Source organism: Neopelma chrysocephalum, unplaced genomic scaffold (genome assembly GCF_003984885.1).
Source record: "Neopelma chrysocephalum unplaced genomic scaffold, ASM398488v2 Primary Assembly neopelma1_24, whole genome shotgun sequence".
Taxonomy (NCBI): Eukaryota; Metazoa; Chordata; class Aves; order Passeriformes; family Pipridae; genus Neopelma; species Neopelma chrysocephalum.
In genome coordinates, this window is record NW_020897693.1 from 937,936 (window position 1) to 958,768 (window position 20,833).

The 20,833-nt window shown below is 36.5% G+C and overlaps 1 protein-coding gene across 2 annotated transcripts in view; it reads left to right on the forward strand.

Moving 5' to 3' along the window:
• The window catches only part of SPON1 (spondin 1), a 188,831-nt gene that overhangs the window by 45,916 nt on the left and 122,082 nt on the right, over nt 1–20,833 (forward strand). For both annotated transcript variants that reach the window (XM_027699362.1, XM_027699354.1), the window contains exons 4-6: nt 11,521–11,594; nt 12,272–12,394; nt 17,291–17,439. In XM_027699362.1, coding sequence (XP_027555163.1) covers nt 11,521–11,594; nt 12,272–12,394; nt 17,291–17,439 — 346 coding nt within the window. The remainder of the gene's footprint in view (nt 1–11,520; nt 11,595–12,271; nt 12,395–17,290; nt 17,440–20,833) is intronic.

Sequence of the window (20,833 nt, forward strand, 5' to 3'; positions counted from 1 at the left end):
TACAGAGAAAGGTATTTTTGTCTCTGTATTAAAACCAGAACACCAGTGGGGGCCCACTGTCATACAAACATAATGTTGTTTACTGTAGTATGGTAGTATTCTCATTTCAGATCAATGAATGTGAAGGGCAAATTGAGTACAGTGATGATGAAAGGAGATAAATAAAAAAAAACTAAGTAGCATAATATGGTTAACTTTTAGTTAAAATTTTTTTTCTTAAATTAATAATTTAATGATTTTATTCACTATGTGCCCAGGGACTAGGAGGTTTTACTAAGAAATACTGTTAGAATATCTTGTCAAGATCCTTCATTATTCAAAATGTCTATTGACCCAGACAAAGGAGTGGACCTTAGCAGCGAATGGTGTCAATCCTACAACACCTTGGCAATTCTTAGATGTTACAAAGTCTAGTTTATATTAGTCATAAATGTGGCTCAACTTGCTGGTCATTTGCTCCTTCATAATACAATAAGTTCAGGTACTTCAAGTTTGTATTCTATGAAGGTACATAAGTTAAAATAAAAAAGCTATATCAGATGGGCCATTTTGTATGAAGTTTTCAATATCAGCAACGTTTTTCTGGCATGCTGATGTAAATATTCACTGAAGTATCTTCATGCCCACAGAAATCTAGAACAGCTCTGCAGAGCCCATTTTACAGTTAAAATTTCAGGCACAGCTATATTATATAATGAAAGGCCACTGGATGAATTAACAGTGTGTTGAATTCTGACCATCCCTACTTAGATTGAATAGTATTTCAATTCTCAAGCAAATTTACATTTATTAGCTGGAGATTCTCTAAGAGTGACACATGATATCAACAAAGCTCTCGGAACCTGAACACTACTTATCTTCATTCTTTGCTTCATATGAAGCACCACAAAATCAATTATGATTTGTTTCCTTAAAGGAGCATCTCTTTGTATTATCGCAGTTCTTTAGAAATTATGACAGGTAAAAAACAACTAGAAAAGGAATTTTGCTTTGTACAAATTGACTGTGGAATTGATGTCTTTCTAGTTACCTGGTTTGACAGTCTTTCTCACTACCTGGACTGACAGCTTTCTAAGGCTGTTTTGAAAGGATTGAAATACTAAATTCAACCAAGAATTGGGTGGGCCATTCCTTTCTTTTCCTTGCAGTAATTAGGTACCCAATTTTTGTATCATTTCTACTTCATTAGACATGCATTAAGTGTCTTTGCTACCCGAACAGGAGCAGCCTGAACGCTTTTTGAGCTGCTTTCCCGAAGAAATGGATTTGTTGCTCCATCAGTTCACTACACCAGCAGAATGTAGTTTAAAGTCTTGCAATGCACCAGAAAGCACACTTGATTTCTTTAATGGTTTCTGCATTTTCATTTGCTGCAGAAAGGACAGTCTTACTGTCTGTGTAAGGGGCTTGTGTCTAGGAGGGAATCAGCTCTGTTCATTAGGAGCATAATGAGCTTGATGCTCTCTCACTACACAGGGTATGAAGCCTCATGATACCCTTAATATGTACACAGTCATTTAAGTTTTACAGATTACCTATAGTGTCTTCCCATAGATTTGTCTGAAAATGGAATATACACTTGTTTTAGACACAGAAAAATAGGTGTGCTCTCTTACGGCGTGATTGCAGTTGTTTGCTGAAGTACATATATGATGGGATAAGCAACTCATATAGAAAATAAAAAATGTTCCACGCTACAGAATTGACATCATATACTGAGGTACCACCATTTCATGATTGTTCATAAAGAAATTGTCTTGTTCATCAGATTTAATTTAGATAAAATTCTAATTTCTCTGAATTAATCATGGTCAAAACATTGTCTGAAGTATAGTGAGGAAACACAAGTAGCTCATCATTCTTTCCATTTTTACTGCATTTCTGCCATGCACAGTTCCTCTTACAAAGTACTAACTTCGTTCAGCCAAGTAAAATAAAACTAAACTCATATAGAGGAGAAAAATTTGACAGATACTCAGATATATGTTGCCTGCATTGTCTTTTTCAGTAAGGCACTTGGTTCGGTGATAATAGTTTTAAGTGCTGTCCTTATAATTTTCTAGTTTTCTAGTGGCTACTCACGCATCAGAAGAAATTCAGACTGTGATTCTCTTCTGATAAAGTGAAACTGAAGTTGGCAACTGATTTCAGTGTGTTGGGTCTTATTAGAGTGTTATCTCACAATCATCAGCAGCATAAAGTTGCAGGACACATCTAAGTTTTCAAAACACCCTTAACATCAGCGTGTCTGATAATTGTATGTTTTTAATTTTCAGAGTATGTAATTTTTTTCTGTCTCTTTTTCTGTGTGAATGTTTGGTGGGAACAAATGACTCCCTGCTATAATAAACAGGTGACATAGGTATACCTTATGGTTTTATCTTGAAGATCAGGAGATTTGTTTTCGTTGATGCTTCAGTTTTGAAATCTAAACCAACTACTGGAAAAGTTTAAATTGCATTGTTTGGGTGTCAATCTCAAAAATGTAGTGGATTTATCTGTTTCCCATACAGATATCTGAAGGAGCATCCCTGCTGGTCTCCACAATGTCTGAACCCTTGCCCTGTTTCCTCCTGTATCTCTAATCACACTTGATGTATCTCAATTATCCATGTTAAAACGTCTCTCTCTTGGAGTTTCTAATGAAGTTAAGAATCTAATTAAGTGCACTTTTGTTCCAAATAAAACTTGATAGGGCTGAATTCCAGTTTCTAGTCTATGCCTGCTTCTCAAAGCTGCTAATATGAAGGGTAATTTATCATCCTAATCCCTTTCATTACTACTTACTACTGTTGACAATGCTCCTTTAATAGTCTTATTCATGTGCTCTCCTTGTCCTGATGATTGAGGGAGATACAGACTGTGTAGCTTTTGCTTAATCTCTGGTCCTTTAAGCATAGCTCTAATCACTTCCTCCACGAAAAGTTGACCTTTATGCGGATCACCAAGACTTCAGGAACCCCTCTGTGGCAAAAGGCTTCTTGATACTGTTGGGTTTGTTTCCTCTCCCTGCTGCTGTATTTTGTTGTATAGAAAATGCTTAAAACCACTGTGAAAAGGAATCACACGCTCTCAAGGAGTTTCATTAGCCCAGACTGATTTGGGGGGGGGCTAATGTATATAATCTATATGTAATCCCAGCCACACTCTGACTTTTGCTACAGCAAAGAGATGTTGACTTGACTTTGTTCTTGCCCTTCTTAAGCATGACTTGGATGATTTTTGATCCATTTCCTAATCTGTGTTTGTACCCTTCCACACTGCTATTTCCTTGTCCCTTGAGAGTATTTTTCTGATTTTCATGCAGTGTCTTTAGCAATTCTTCTCTCTCCATTGTTTGTTTGCTCTGTTGTAGCAAAACTGCTGTCAGTGCCAGTGGTGTTGGCAGCTGACAAGACACGAGAAGATTGTATTGATTTTGGCACTTCTAGGGCTGAAGCCAGAAGAGCAAAGACCCTGATGTGCTGGCTCCCTGCCATTGTGTTCTCCAAAAATCGATGTACCAAAGTTTTGTAACAATATCTGCTACAAATCCCTACTGCAACTAATATTTTCAACCAGGACAATTGTATGAACTAGAGGCACCAACACTGTTCTTAGCCATGAACTTGTTGCAGCAGATGTTGAACAAAGAGTAGGAGGAGAAGCTTGGTGAAAACCTCCCTAATGATGTAGAATAATTTAATCGATTAATTAGATCTTTCTTTGATAATTGTGTTGCATGAGCAGGGTGGTCTTTCAGCTATTTCTCAAATACAGTTTGAATGTGCCTTCTTCCCATATACTACCATTTCAGAATGAGGAAAGTGGCAAAGTTACCGATATCAACTCTTTTATCTCTATTGGTCCTTTATTTTCTTTCATTTCTCTGCTCTCATGTCTTTCAGCACAGACAGCCAGTATCTCCTGGCATTAGCTGGCTGAATGTTCAGTAGGCTGTGCAGCCTCAGCTGTCAGTAAAAGCTCTCAGAACAGCTCAGGTAGATGAGATTCAGTCATTACAGGCAGATGAAATGTGTGTCTCAGTTGTGCTTAAGAACTGACAAGTCTCTTCTGGTGGCTCCAGTTCCAGTGGATTTGTGGTGTCAGACTTAACCTCAAGTACTAAAGATACTGCATCAAAAACTTCTTTAGGCAGATACATTCCTAGTATTAAGGTCTCTTTTAAGAAGCGTTATGAAGCATTTTAATATCAAATTAGGGTATATTAGTTTCAGTGGGTGTTATTTTGTTCTGTTAATTGTGGTGCTTTCACGTTCAGGCTCCTGTCAGTCGAAATGGGGTGAAGATTTCTATAGATTTTATAACAGACAATATTTTATTCCAATTAAGATTCCTGCTACTGACTATCTAGTAATCAGTATTTTGCAAGGGTGTGAATGCTGTTAGGATGTTGCTCCTAACATACAAATTTTTGTCTGTAGAAGTAAATAATTTACTCATTAAAACATAACTTCAGTATATTGCTAATTGGCAACTTCAGTTGGAGAATGATAGCTCTATTATTTTTTGTTTTAACTTCAAATTATTTTACATTCTTCCCCCTCTAACAGTATTAAAGATTTAGAAGAATTTTTCTGAAGCTTTGGGCAATTTTTTTCCAGCTTCATTAGCTGGACACTCATGGTCACGTTTACATTTTACTTCTTTTGCCTTTTTTAATACACTGTACAAAAAAAAGTGGGCTTTTTTTTTTTTTAGTTTTTTTTTTAAGTCCTCCCAACCTGGAGCAAGGGAAGATGATTCAAGAGGGGAGGGGAATACGAATAGGACATAAAGATTGAAAGGGCAAATATGCTTTTTACTGTGTCTCAGATGTCCACACTTCCTCTTCAATAATGGCAAAATCAACAGAGGTCAAGCAGTGGCAAGAAGGAACCTGATGACTGGTTAAGGAAGAGCAGCACAGGTGGGAGGGTTTGAAATGTGGCCTTTGCCTGGGTGGTTTGTTTTCTACCACATCCTGCATGTCAGGTAAAGCAGGCTGCAGGCTGACAAAGGGGGAGGGTTGGATCACCCAAAATAATCAAGTATTTGAGTTCCCTGTGCAGGTGGGTGAGTGTCATACAGGGTGCATAGGCCTTTCAAGCAGAAATAACACAATGCTTCATAAGGGATTTTTTTGGATTTATTTTTCATTTTGTTTTTAGGATTATTTTAATACAGAAGTTGTTTGTGTTAGTTCTTATCACAAGTTAGCTCAATGAATATAGATATCAGGTATAGGACTTTGGCCCACTAGGTTGAAAAAAACCCCTGTACTCCCACCTTTGAAAGATTATTTCCATCTCCTATACAATCCCACTACTTAAAATGACAAAATAAGTCCTCCAACCACCTAGTCCTATCCAAACTTTTCTGACTTTTCTTAGCAATGTAATTTGTAATGCTTAGCTTTAAAATTCAAGGAGATGGTACCCGCTACAAAAAGTGAACACTGTCAAAATCCCTGGTGAAGACATAACCCGTGAATAGCAATGGGCTTTATGTCATGTGAAAATTTCTCAGGAATCCTAGACATTAATTCTTTCATTTTATTTTCCTTTGGTGACTTTTTTTTTTTTTCTTTTTTGCAAGTCATAGGGGTAGTGTACGTGTCAGAAATGATTTTGTCAATATGAGTTTTTCTTCTGAAGATTTTAGATTTAACATTTATGTCTTGTGGTCATTCAAGCAAAGAACAGAGAGATTTTTCTGAGGAAAAATATGAGCTAGCAGAATGTATAATTGTATTTTCCCTTGGAGCTTTTTGTTGCATTATATATGATGACCAGATTAGTCCTGAAGCCGGTTGAGCTCCCATGTACGTGTGTGATGGTAAACCTGAGTATGGCATGAAGGACACCAAAAGGATTCTAAAAATAGAGCAAATCTGTAAGACAAGTTTAGAGTACTTTGCTCTTGCTGTGGGGTTTCTCTGAATTATATTTTCTGACAGTGTACGTGAAATGTTGAAAGATAAAACTGAAGAAGGATATTTTGGTGAGTTCGTAAGCCTGGAATTTTTTTGGAAGTGAACATCTTGTTTTTCATGTGGCTAATCTGTTAAAGACTTTTATCCTATGCAGGGATGTAAATGTGGAATTATGGCAACATTGATAAACTTTGGGTTAATATTGCTGTGTTTTATTCAACATCAAATATCAAAATCGGGTTGGTTTGTTCAAACTGTGTTAACAACATCCATAACAAACAAATGAACAAGGCCAACAAAATCACATTAAAAAAATGCACCTTCTGTATTAGCTTTTAAGTTAGGTATTAAGAAAGCAATAATTTACTGCAAATTTTTAGTAGTATTGACACATCAGTTATAGTTGATGACAGATTTTGGTGTAGATGGAGCCTCTCCTTGGGTGAGACAGCACACTTTCCTAATGGAAAGTTATTTTGAAGAATGTGGTTTTTCAAATACACTACCAGTGTAAAAATTGCTGGACACCTATTGACTAAAGGATTGTATATGCTTTCAGATGAATTTATATTTGTTTTTAACAAAAGTTTCTTAAATACTAGAAAAAGAAGTAAATATTATTGGTAAACTTCGGGGAGTTTGTGCATTTCCTGACATTGTAAGTGCTTGTCAGAAACACAGGGTTGGCTTTTTTGTAAGACAACATAGAAGGAAATAAAATGAGAACATCCTAAATAATGCATTAGAATTATGAAATCTACTAGTACTAGCAAAATTACAGTAGATGTAAATGCATGGTTTTCACCTCACTTTCTAGTGCTAAAGAAAAGGGTACATTTAGAAATTCTTTCTTTCCAAAAGACAGCACAACCAAAAAAGCAAATGAACTTATCCTGTTAATTGTTGTTAATAGCTTTCTGGGGTGAGAAACAACTTATAATAGTGTTATTAAATTAGTAAGGCATGGAATAATTAATGAAAGTAATTTTGATACCTGGAAGGGCAAGACAAGGTTAATTCATAGGTAATACAGAACAGAAGAAGTTTCTTATCTGCAGTCTAGTTCTTTATTATTATTTCTCAATATCCAAGTAAAACTTAGGGTATTCTCACCAGCTCTGAAAAAACCTGTTTTATTAAAATATAACTCTAATATTGTACTTAATGGTTTTGATGTAAGCTTAAAAAATGTCATAGGAAATATTCTTACAGGACCTGTTCCTTACTTCTTTTGTCAAATCAGCACTCCCACATAAGTAATTTGAAATAAGAGTATTTCTGTTCATGTTAGGATTTGGCAAAAGTAGTAAGGAAGATGATCTAAAGCTGTTTCTGTGGAAGAAAGAAAGGAAAAAAAAAAAAACCAAACTAACTCCTCTGTTTCTAGTATGAATTGGAGCATTCCCAAGGCTGGTCTGGATTTTTATGGTTTATGACATTTCCTGTTTGTTCATGTACCACATGCAAGTTATGTGACTTTGCTGGAGTTTTTCTCTGCAGACTGGTACAATTTTTGTGGAACTGTGCTGGATTGTGAATTTCCTTATTCATGGAAGTCTTTCAAGGCAGTCTTTTCACACAGCTCTCAGATGTGTTCTGACCAAACTGAGCCAGGACAGAGACTCTGACCTGCTTGTATCCAAACTACAACGTTCTGAAGTAGTACTGCCAAACCAAATGTTACAGAAGCAACTAGATATCCCTTCATTTTGCTGTGAGAACTACAAAACAGAAATAAGTGACACTTTTAGGATGATTTGTTTATTTGGTTTTCTTTAATAGAAGCAGGTGCTGCTAGGTTTATATATGCCTGTAACTTACAGTTTTGCTTCTTAGTTTGGGGATGGAAAAGCTTCAGCATAAATCCAGAAGCATCACTTTGAAGAAATGGGGAAACAAACAGATTTTTGTAGTCGTGTTTGTTTCCTTTTTTTTTTTCATTCATGGTTTTCTGATAGTCAGAGAGAGAAACAAGTCAAGAAGAAAAACAAGAAATTGAAGATCCACTTGTATATGTTAATATATGGGGGAAAGGAATTGGATCTCCCCTTCCCATTAAGTTCATAGAGCACTGGATGTTTGAAGTGGTGGGAAGGATTTATGTAGACTAAACAAAGATGTACCCTGTGTAAATTCTTGAAAGCTTTCTTACCTCTCTGTAAAAACCATTCCATTTTCAGCTGGTTTTGTAAGCCTCGAAAACAAAGGAAAGAATGTTTAGATCAGAACTTTTCTAGATGAATAAAAATTATGTCAAAAAACATTGTAGGGGTATGTAAGGTAGGGGTAAAAGCTATCAAATACAAGGATCAGATGTTTTTGTCTGTTTCTAATCTAGAAGCTTATTATTAAAGCAATTAATAATTTAAAATTATTTCTGACTGAGTATTTGGAAAGCTGTGTGCCTGCTTTTGATATTTATGCAGCCATCTAAGGTACTAATCCCAGTCCATTTGGAATCAGTAACAAAACTCCCATTTAAATTATTGTCTCCCTGTGTAGTTTCAAACACAGCTGAGGAGACAATGACTCAGAAAACTGTGAAGCTTTTGTTATTAGAAAAGGAATCGTTCCTTTGACATTTCACAGTGACAAGCTAACTGCAGCAAAAAGAATAATATCAGAACACTTCTGGCTTCAAACAATCTTTATGTATTTTATTTCTAAAATAACTAAAAACTGCCTCTCAAGTTAAATACTGATAATGTCTTTGCTATCTGCAGAATTGAGATCTTTATCAAACAGCTGATTTCTTGTTTGTTTGGATTTGGATCATGGGATAATTTAGATTGGAAGGGACTTCTGGATGTCATTTAGCCTGCTTGAAGTAGATGTCATTACATCAGTCGGTTTGTTACATCAGTAGGTGGCCAAGGCATGGATTTGAAGAAGTTTTGAATATCTCCAGGAGTGGAGATTGCACAAACTCTCTAGGCAGCCCATTCCAGTGTTTCATCACTTTGACCATCCTCGTGGTGAGAGAGATTTTCCTTGGTAACTGCATGGCATTTCTTGTGTCCCCACCACGCACTGCTGAGAAGCATCTGGCTGTAGGTCTTCTCTATTTTTTTGGTAGGTAGTTGAAGGCAACAAGCAGTTAAGATCCTTCCTTTGCATTTTCTTCTTTAGACTGAGTGAGCCCAGTTTTCTCAGCCTTTGCTCAGGCATCATCTGCTCCATTCCTCTAACGATCTTGATGGCCCTTCACTGGAGTTTCTCTGGTAGTGCAATGACTGTCTTTTAAACAGACAGCCCAAAACTGGCTGTAATGCTCCGGGTGTGGTCTCAGGAGTGCCTAATGGAGGTGAAGAAGTCATTTTCCTTGATCAGCCTGCTGCACTTTTGTTGAAACCACCCAGGAAACCACCCAGGTGGCTGCCTTGGTGGCAATGGTCAGCTTGCCCACCAGGACCCCCAGGCCTTTCCTGTAAAGCTGCTCTCTGGCTGGCAAGTGCTCTCTACTGTACTGTTGTAACTGCATTATTCCATCCCATGTGCCTTTGCCTTTGACTTTTATTGGGATTCATGCCAAGCCATTTCTCAAATCTGTCAGTAATTTGCCTGTCTAAATAATAGCCTTACCCTCCAACATGGCACCTGCTCCCCTGGGTTAGTATCATCCATGAAATTGTTGAGGTTGAACTCCATCCCCTCATCCAGGACATCAGTAGAGGTACCATTGGCCCTGGTAACTGGCCAGTGTATGAGTAATGAAAGCATGTTGACGAGATGTGAGTTGTGAGTTCATATGTGAATATGTTTCAGTTTGCTGCTGCTTTGCATTTTATTAATCATCCTAAATGACTGTTTTCCAGTTTCATGGTACAATGATTGAAAATCCATGATTGAGGGTGTATCAAAAATTGTATGTGTTTCATTGAGTCTGCATGAAAGTATTTTTTTCTCAGTTGCAGTGTAGCATCCAAAAAAGTCTTTAAAGTAGGCTTTGATTTTCAGGGTTAAGGCTGGAAAAACAAAGATAGCGTGTTACTGTCCCAGGCTGGCCACTGGGCTCTTATTCTTTCTAGCAGTTGTTCTGATAGTTATGCTTGTTTTATTTTCTCCGCCTTATATCTTGTTAGAAACCATGAAAATAGTTTCTCAGAAAATTTTCATTCTGCTTCTCACATACTTGGTCAATCTCTTCTGCCACCGTTTAGGTCGTCCCATGGCAGTTCCTACATTAATAAAAGACATCTAACTCTAGGTTTCATTTGCTTTCTATTATTTGCTACAGGCTCATATTTATCCCTAGCAGTTTCCTTTTACCAAATACTGGCAGATTATGCCCTTCCGTTTAGTAAAAGTCGGTTTGCTCTACTCTGTTTCATGCTGTTTTTTCACAGCCTTGGTTGGTTGCCTGTACTGCTCTTTACCACACCTCCCTTTAGGAGATGCCAGCCCTGTTAAGGACGACAGCAGGCTGTAGTTTTTGCACCCTTTACAGTTTGATTCATCTTTAAGAGGTTTACAAAACCCAGTTATTCTTGTGGGTGAAAAGAAGGATCCCTTCCCCTCCTACTGCAGCCTTGCATCTTGGCAAAGAAAGCACAGTAAAATTGCAGCTTATTTTTGATAATTTTATGGGTGGGATGTTGTCAAAGAAAGGTTACATGACTGTAATAACATGTCAATCGTACACAGTCTTTTCTTCTCACTTAAGCTGTCATGAGTGAGGAATAATTCTAGAGAGGTTAAGAAAATTATTTAACTAAAGTTGAAGAAAGACGAGAAACTGGCCCTTCCTATTTAGAGCTTTAAATAAAGTGATGGTACACAATGTTCCTAGAAGAATGTGCACTGCTAGTAGTAAACAGAGTGCCTGTTCTCAAAGCATATTGTCAGGAAACTCTCTGTTCGTAAAATGTCTTTGAATTTAACCAAAATCTCTTTTCTTATAGAAAGAAGATAAAGTTTATGTGTGAGTTAATTTTTATAGTTAAAAATGGTAATAAAACTAGTTAAAGTTTATGTAGGACTGAATATATCCACGCTTACTCAACTGAGGGACTTATAAATTTACAATTTTTCTCAACTCTAAACCTTAATAAAATATTCTAGATTTAATTCATTTTAAAGTGGCTTGCCTTCTGGAACCTTTGAATTGCTTTTAAAGACTTTACCTTATGCTAGCTCTCTTTCTAAATTTTGTTTTACATGATGTTTGCACTGAATTGCTGTCATATATCAGAAGAACTTACATCTTTAGGATGCCATGTAATTTCCTACAAACAGCTGCTTAATTTAGGTGTGCTGTTTTTCTGAAATTGAATATAACTTCAGTATTTTAATATAAGATTTGATTGAAATATTGAGTATTCAGTTGACCATCTTGCATTTCAAGAGCATAGATACTCACCATATGACTATGATCACTTCTCTAAAGGTAAATACCTTTCAAGTTTCTGTAAAATGTGACAAAATTCAAATGCAAGTTGAAATAAAAATATTTTATCTGTAGTCTGGTATTGTATATATGAATTGTCACTACAGGTCTTAGTAGTATACTTCTTTCTCCTTTTGCTGTTTTATCTTGCATTTTCTTTTTGCTTTAAGGAATAAGCATATTTGAAACCTTTCCTTTTTTTTTTTCCTCCTCTTTCTAGAGCCAGTATTGTGCAGAAGCGCATAATTTATTTTCAAGATGAGGGTTCTCTCACCAAAAAAATTTGTGAACAAGGTAAGGTAAAGTAAAATATCTTTTTGACCTCCTTGTCGTGTTCTGCATATTTCTCTTAACTCTTTGTATCAAGCTAAAACTTTGAGGCCTTGAATAGTTTCCTCCAGGTTCAAATTTGGGATTTTCCATTCAGTTATGTTCTTTCTTGTCACATATACTGTTCCTTATACAGTCTTCCTTGCTTCCCTCTAAATGTAATGCTTGCAACTTTTTACCTGGTCTTTTGTGATACCCATTTGTTTCCAGGGCACTTAGTTGTTTGAATCCTGGGCCATTTCATCCTTTCCTAAGCCTAAATGTTGCAGCTGGTTATTGCATCCTTCTGGAAAAGTTATATGCTTTGGCTGTCCAGAAATTTCAAACATATTGTGTTTTGAGATCAGCTGAGGTTTTGTCCTTATCAGACAACAATTAGAAACAATCCCCTTTTAAATCTGGAGATGACTCAAATAGTGCATTATTTAAAATGTAGATTTCAATCATTACATCCACTAGTAAATATGGTGGAGGTATTCCAGGGTTCTAGTTTAGTGTAACAGTAAACTTAAAAATAAACAAACAAAAAAACTGTGCTTAACTCAAATTTATTTTCTGGAGTATTTATTATGGCAACTTCACTGTCCTCTGTTTGCTTTGAGTTGTAGCCATTTTCAATGGGTACCTTGCTGTTTTTTCAGACTCAGCCTCGGAAGGTGTGACTGACAAACCAATTTTAGATTGTTGTGCCTGTGGAACTGCCAAATACAGGCTAACTTTTTATGGAAACTGGTCAGAAAAAACACATCCCAAAGATTTTCCACGTGAGTATCATTATTTTGCTTGCACCATGTAGGGAGTGTGAAGAGGGTTGGAGCTTGTTGTGTGACACACCATTACTTATTTGCAGCTCTGCAGTGAAAATTATGACATGTATGGAATCCTGCTAACATTCAGTATTGAAAATCAATGGATCTTTCTGTGCTATACATTACAAGTAAAGCCTATTGATTTGCCTGACATTTTGAGCTGAGGTGTTTATGAGATCATATTTTTAAAGTATCTTTGTGGTGAGAAAAATTCTTTTTTTTTCGTATTGTAGGCTTTGGCTGGTTTATAATGTACAGCTGGGAAATGAGGTTTTAAGAAAAAGTCACAAAGGATGGGCAGCATAGTAACATGTTGATTTTTCCACCATGCTAATCTAGCCAGTTTGTTTCCTGTAAATTCTTTTGAATGATTCCAGTTAGTTTTGGTGAATTTTGAGTCTTGCTGCCCAAGGGCATTAATTGTATATATATATAACTTAGAATACTCTGTCTTCTTTGTCTTTGTTGGTTGAATACAAAGATAAAAAAACACCTGAACTTTTCCTGTCTGGGTTTTTAAGTTTCTGAACCACAGAATAAATATTTTTGCTGCAAGTTTGCTTTTTACAGTTACTCAAGTAACTGTAAAGAGCTGAAGTTACAAAAATGCGTGTTATGCATTTGGTTTTTCATTACTGACTCCACAGTCTGTGGCAAAAAAAGTCTAGTAAACTATTTGAGAACATGAGTCACATTTACGGGTCTTTAAACTTTGTTATGTTGCCTGTGGCTGATGTTTATTATATAGACTTTTTAGGTAGATTTTTAAATAATTATTATTATTGTCACAGTGTCAAAGACCCTTGTTAACCCAAACGTGGTTTGTACCAGCTCACAGTTTTAACAACCTAAGCAATATTGCTTATGCTGAGTCTCATACATTGGAGTTGTACATTGTTCAAATACTATTGGTCAGCATAACATGTGGGAGACAAAATAAACAAAGCCAATAATTGCAGGAATGCTCTTTCGGGCTACTGGGTGATTTATACGTTTGCTGAGTGTGACACTTTATGTGCACTGTTTGTATGGATTCAGCTGATGGTTAGAAACAGGGCATGAGAAAATGACCGAAAACTATGAAATTACTGTGACTTAGTGATGTAATGCTGGGGATAAATGGCCTTTTCTTTTACATCCAAGTCAGTGAACTCATGAAGAGTATGAGTGCATGATGGAAAAAAGGCAAGTTTCAAAAGTTTCTTACGATAGCAGACTCTGTAGCCTGCTTTCCCCAGTTATAAAGTGCTGAATTAAATTAATATTTTACTTAAACTGGAAGAGTGAAGAAATACCCATTTGGTACTTACACAATTAATCCTGGTAGTAACAGCTAATAAAATTTTACATTGAAATTTCTGAAAGTTAAGAAAAAGATCTCATCCAGATATAGTAATATTAAAAATGAAAACTAATCATTGATATTATTCTTTAAAATGTTGAACTTGTGCAGTAATTAGACTAAAATAAAATATTTTTCATTATGGACTGTGGTAAATTACTAAATATTTGCCAAGCCATCACAGAAAATTCTGCAGATCATAAAACTTATATTCTGCATCGTTTCCTTGACTTATTCTCTGATTTGTTTTAAAAATCCCTAAAGAATATGTACTTTGTTGCTTAGCTTTTCTCCAAAGAACTGCTTTTTTCCAAATGCTATTACACAGAAATATTTCTGAAATGTACTGTGCAAAACTTTAAATTTTGGGAAGCTGTTTTGAGGTTTTTTGCAGGTTCCATGGATTAAGAATAATTTGACATTTATTATTATACCGGTGCAATTAAAATACCTCTGTTCCATTAAATTTAAAAGTATATTGTCTAGGAGTTATCAAATGTACCCAGTCTGTAAAGCACTGCTTAAAATAAAACCACTGCCACACAATCTTGTTCTGAGTGTGCCAACTGCAGACTGGAGAGAGGTGTGCCACAGCTGCAGACAGGGATCAACAACTTATTCTTAAAACAATTTTGCTTTTGTGGACCTCAAACAGAAAAGAAAAAAATTAAACTGATTTCCAAACTAAGGCTTAAATAAAATTGAGCATGTTTTTTGGGTAACTTTTGCTAGTTACCACAACTCCTGATAACAGGCAAATGGAAACTGAGTATTTCATTTGCTATTAAATCTGGCTCAAGGGGAACTGTTAAATTTCCTATCACATTTCACCAGTCAGAAAGATTTGTATTTACATATGCCTTGTGGCTTAAAAGTGTTTATTCTCTCTAGGTATCACCCGTGTATGATAACAGGAATACTTATGCTCTCCATCGTGATTCGATAAGGCACATGTGTGAAATGTGTCAGGGGATATATTCTCATGTTGTGATGACACCTTGATCTTTATGCAAAAATACACATATAAGTGTATAAACCGAGAAACTACTCAAAACTATGAAAATGGAGTGAAATAACAGCGTTGGAAAGCTGTCAGTATTCTGTGTGCTGCCTTAAGAACTGGATAGCAGCATTGGATGCAAAATACCTCTGGCCTTGTACTGCTCAGATTATCTCATGCAGAGAAGTTTCTTTGATGCTTAGAGGAAAAGCTTAAGAAATATTAAGTTGTTTCTTTGTTCTCATAAGAAATGGAAGGGTCAAGGTGAGGATTGAAACATTTGCAAATGTAGCACAAATCTTGAGAAAAGTTTAGGGTAGATGTGGTATACTTCAAACAGCTCATTTGGGCAAGCAGGTGGGCCAGGTACTTTCTCTTCAGAACCAGTATCTTTAGGAAGAGGTGAATGAGGCTGTGCTCTGATTGCAAAGGCATCAGATGTTCTTGTCCTGCTTAGGATAGGGAGGGAGAGAAGCTTTGGAGCACATGGAACAATTAATTATCCATTATCCATTTGACAAAAGACTGAAAGGTTCTCTGGTTCCTCTCTGTAGTGATACATTTTTGGTTTATAGGGACTACGTGGAACCTTCTCTTTCAGTAAGCTTCTGTGTCACTGTGTTTCAGGGTAAGCTGCTGTCTGTGGCTTGGGAGACAGTCAGACCTGTGTGCTAGGATGAAAGAGTAGGCAAAACTGGTGGTCCCATCACTGGAGCTGAGTGACAGTATCTCTCTGTGGTTTGACAAGGTGCCACTGTATATCTAAGGAACAATTGGTAGATCTTAGATCAAGAAACCGCCTTCTGTCATTGCAGTCTCTTCAGATATTACCTGTGGACGAGGCAAGGTTTAGTTTTGGTTTTCTCCATTTAGGGCTCAATTAATGATGAGTTTTAATTGATTCTGAAAACATCAGGCCTGCTACAACTCAGAACTCATTAAGTGTATTTTGGTCCAAGTTTAGGACTAAAGAACCTATGGAAGCTCTCTTTGCTGCAGCTAGACCATCTCCCTCATCTGTCTATTCTGCTTGCTACACATTTCTAGCTTTTTTCCCCAACCATTGGTGTTCATTTTTCATTTCTAATCTATTTTCTACTCTCCCATGATTAGGTTCCTGCATCTGACTTTATAAAATTCTCTACACTGTCTTTTTCAATTCCGTTGTCCGACCTTTCACATCTTAAATTTGCATTCCTTTTATTTACTTCATTATTCACTTTTCATTCATTTATTCAGTTTCCAGCTGTTTTTACTGCTACTCTCTGCCTTTTGCATGGCAAAGAAAAATGTTAAATATTGTCTCACTCCATCACTCTGTCTCTCTCATCTCCTACAGCCTTTTCATTGTTACCAGACTCTCTGTTTATGTGAGCAGTTCATTTTCTCATCCTTTTCCTCATATCCATGTTATTTGACATTTAAGTGAATTCATTTTTATTTTCAGGACTGTGGGACTTCTGTGGCTCCCTATTTCCTATCCATTTTCTTTCCAAATCCATCATGCTTTTCTAACATCTTTTCTTTAGACTTTTACTTTTTTTTTTTCTCAACAAGTCAAGAAGCAAGAACAGAAATTCTTTTGCCTCTCTCTACAACTCTTACACTATGAGAAATCTGAGCAAGCAAACTTAGTGAATATAGAAGCACCAAAACTCACTTCCTCACTCCCTTCCTAAATTGAAGAGAATCCCTGCTAATGATGGGGAAAGGAGACATGGTACATATATAATTTAAATATGCAGAAGTAGAAAAAACAGGTGTGCCAGTGCAAATAAGAGCAGTTCTTTATCAGTATTTCAAAAGTTTCTTGGAAGAAATACTAGACATTAGCAAATGTTTCTCCCCTGTTTCAGCAGAAAGCTGCTGGAGGAAGTTTCTGGCTGTAAGCCATTTATAGCCTCGTACCTAACTAGGTTTGGTCACCAAGCTATAAACAAAAACCTATAACATTTAATGACAATGTAATCATGCTTGGATCTACTTTTTGCTGGTAATCTGCTGTTGCCACTCAAACACAGATCTAGTGGGCTGTTACAAACCAGTATCTGTCAGCTAGGAAACAACTTGCTGTTAAATCTGAGAGTGACCACTGAAGCCTTCCCTTGCAGGTTCCCTTCTCAAAACTATTTGATATGGAAATCTAAAAATAAAGGTTTCTTTAACTTCCTGAAGAAGTGTGAGATCTTTGGTGAAGAAAATATATCCTAAGGCAGTATGTTCTGAGGGGCTGATTGATTAGCTGGAATACAATATTTCTTACCATTTCTGCTTGTGTTGTTATATCCAATAATTACCGACCCTTTATACTCAATTCCTGTGGGTCACTGGCTTGTTCTTCCTACTCTAAAGAGGTGGTGTATTGATGTAGTGAGAGCTGACAGCGTGCAATGCCTGCAAAAGCTTGGTGCTGGTGAAGACTGGAGACTTCAAATCTTTAATAAAAATTGGGAACTGTGCTTTGAGGCTGTATTGATTGTTGCTTGGTTTTTGTTTTTCTCCCTGAAAGGACGCACCAACCACTGGTCTGCGATCATTGGCAGTTCCCACTCGAAGAACTACATCCTTTGGGAGTATGGAGGATATGCCAGTGAAGGTGTCAAACAGGTCGCAGAGTTGGGGTCCCCAGTAAAGATGGAAGAAGAGATTCGACAGCAAGTAAGTGTATTTTAGTGCATACTTAAAAAAAAAAACAAACAACCCACAACCAAAACATCTTTCCTTGGCTTGTGAGTGATTTGTCGTTGACAACGTCTGAATGTAATTTTGCTGACTAATCGTCAGTTAAGCGGATAAGGAGATCTTCCTGTCTTTCTGGACTCATTCTTACTCTGGCAAGAGTTTTTGTCTGTGAAAGGAAAAGTAAGTCACAGCATTCTGAACTTAGAAAATCTACATGCTCTAAATATCTGTGTGCATATAGTAGAAAAGTAAACCTCATGTTTCCTGCGTGATTGTGAAGACACAGATTTTGTTAAAGGAAAACCTTGAAGACAAGAAATACCCCTTATTCCCTTTTGAAGTGGTGGGATTTAGTTTATAGTGTATTGTAGTATTTTTATTTTCCGGTAAGCACCTTATCTTCAATTTTATGCAGATTCATTCAAGACAGAAATTACAAGAGAGTGAAGTGATTTTGTTGATGAGCAGGAAAGCTTCACACAATGCACTAATGATATTTGATGAATTGGGATTATGGTTTAAGGACAAAAGAGCCTTTACAGTGTATCATCTTATAGGGGGTTAGTTCAGCGTAGCAGAAAACAATCTTTTAATAGTTTATAGATGATTTTCATTTTTTTACATCAAATAACAAGCAAATTAAATATAGCAGGACACAATGATGACTATTGTTAGGATGTCTTCCTTCCTCACTAGAAACTGAGCTTAGTTATAAGGCAGAAAGAAAATAAATATTATTACATATAACATACAGTTATACTCACAGTGTCACATAGATATATGTGTGTGGGTAAGAGCATATACAATATATAGTTAGGATTGCTCCACATGGGAGAGAAGGCAGAAATTGCCCCCAGCAGCTTATCAACTTGCAGAAGGGAAACAGCATTCAGTAAGAAAAGTTAAAGGCAGAACAGTTTAGGGACAGATGTGGTTTATTGGAGTCTCTGATTCCATTTTCCTCACTCTCCCCCAAATGGATACAGTATTACAAACGAGCAGTAGTCAGGGGCAAGTTGGGGTAGCAGGGACACACTGCCAGGGAGAGCAAAATGGGAGAGCAAAAGGGCTTGTTTCGATATTTCATGTGCCTGCTTTGCTCTGCCAGCCTTTAACTTGTGAGAGGTGTGACTTAATGTTTAATTGATATGCAATATTTTAATGTATTCCTGGGACATTTTCACTTCTGCCAAATGTCTTGAGAATGAAAGATTTCAGAACAGCTGGAATTTTATAGGAATAGTAGGGTTTCAATTATTCAATGCCCGTTCTTTTTTTAATGAAGAAAAGCAAAATAAATATTGTGGAAATGGAAAACAGTACTTTACACTTCAGTAATGAACAAAAATATGTCTTAAAATAATGAGTGATTATTTACTATTTAGATGCACTCTGCAGAATGCCTCATGTTTTGCTTCCTGATGAATCACCTCATTTTGTGTGTAATACAAATATATGAATATATACATATAAATACATAAAAAATATAATTATATATATAATATATAAATATATATGCTGTTTCCCTATTAATGATTATTTATGTATCACAAGCACGCTTTCCTTAATAATCTGCTTTCCAAACAAAAGAATATATTCCTTAATTTTGAATACATGTAAGAAAACCTCTGTACCTACAGTCATTTTTGCTACATTTGTTTGGATCTTTTCTATATTTGATACTTCTGAGGGTGAAGTCAGCAAAACTTAAAGCAGTGTTTAAAATGATAATGTTGATTAATCATTGTCTTTCTTGGTAAAGACACAGTACTTTGAGAGCTTCAAGGTAACACTTAGATCATATGCAGAGTTACGTAGAGAGATACAAGAAAAAGATTCAATTATATTTATATAAACAGTGTAAAACAACCTCAGACTGTTTTGCCCATGAGAAAACTTGTATAGCAAAAGGCTTTATGCACTAAATTCCATTCCCACTTCTGTGATGCTTAAGTTTATACAATCATGGTACAAGAACAGCTGGTGTGTTGGACATGAATCTCCCAAGGCCAAGAAAAATAAAATAAAAACAGCTTATAATTTAATATATAAAAGGGATATGAAAGGAATATGAACGGGCAAAAACAATTTCAATGTGGAGGGAAATGTGATGGTTGATATTGTTTAACCCATAATAAGCCTCAGTTCACCTGGAAACAGAAAATAGACCTTGATCCTTTGCACTTTTACAGAGAAGTAGCAGCATTTTATCCCAGCAATATGACACAAACCCAGATGGTTTAAAATTACAGCAGAGTATTCCATATCCCATATGTAAGTTATGATTTTTGCCTCTTACTTGGGAAATCAAGATTTTCTCATAGCAGGCCTACATGAAATAAAAAAGTCAGATAGTTACTGTCTTTGTACTTAAGAAGTTAATTTCTTTCCACAGTCTTCACAAATACTTTATAATTAGGGGTTTGGCACGTCTCAGTTGTGACTGTACAAACATTAGGTCTGCTTCTGAAGCAGCAGGGTCATGGGGAGAGTATGGGATGGAGAGCAAGTAGAGGTGGTGCAGTTATGGAAGGTAAAGCTGAGCACTGGGAGAAGAGGCAGTGAATCTGGAAAAGAATGAAAATCGTGTCTCTCTCTGCTTTCCCAAATCTGTGTTCCTTGTGCTACATATTTGCAAAAAGGGGATGTATTTATACGCTGGATTCAAATCAGAGGTGATTGTGACTCTTACAGTACATCAAATAGATAACTGGCTACAGCTTCAGGGCTTGCTGAAATCGGACATGAAATTAATGAACGTCTCAGTTAATCTCAAAATCAGGATGTCTGATTGTGTCAATGGTGCAATAATTCCCCAGATTCTTCTCACTCAGACTATCCAAACAATGACCAAGTGTTATAACTGGATATTACCTACAACAGTGTGGCGTATCATCAAATGCCATAACGTTTTCATTGAGTTTATTTGACTTCTTATTTCTTTTTAACATGCGCTTAAGGTGCACCAATATTTTTGAGAGCTTTTGAGGTAAAATTCTGCAACCAAGACAGCTAGTAATGCCAGGAGATAATTTGCTGACATATAAGTCACGCTGCCTTTTTTTTTTTTTAATTGCATTTTGTCCCTTGCAATATCCCTACCTGCCTTGGAATTTGACAGCATTGCTTCCTTCCCCACATGTCCTGGTCTACCTCAGGATCCATTTGCCTCTTTTCCATTTCTTATTCTGCCTTTCTTTCACCCATCTCTTGTCCTCCCAGCCTTCTGTTGTGGGTTGATGGGAGGATGCAATTCATTAAGATCAGGCTCCAAGCAGCTTTGATATTTTTGAAAACACAAGAAAGGCAATGTCTGTGCTTCATTCTGATGCCTGGACTCAGAGCTTTGTGCAGCAGCATTTTCACAGTG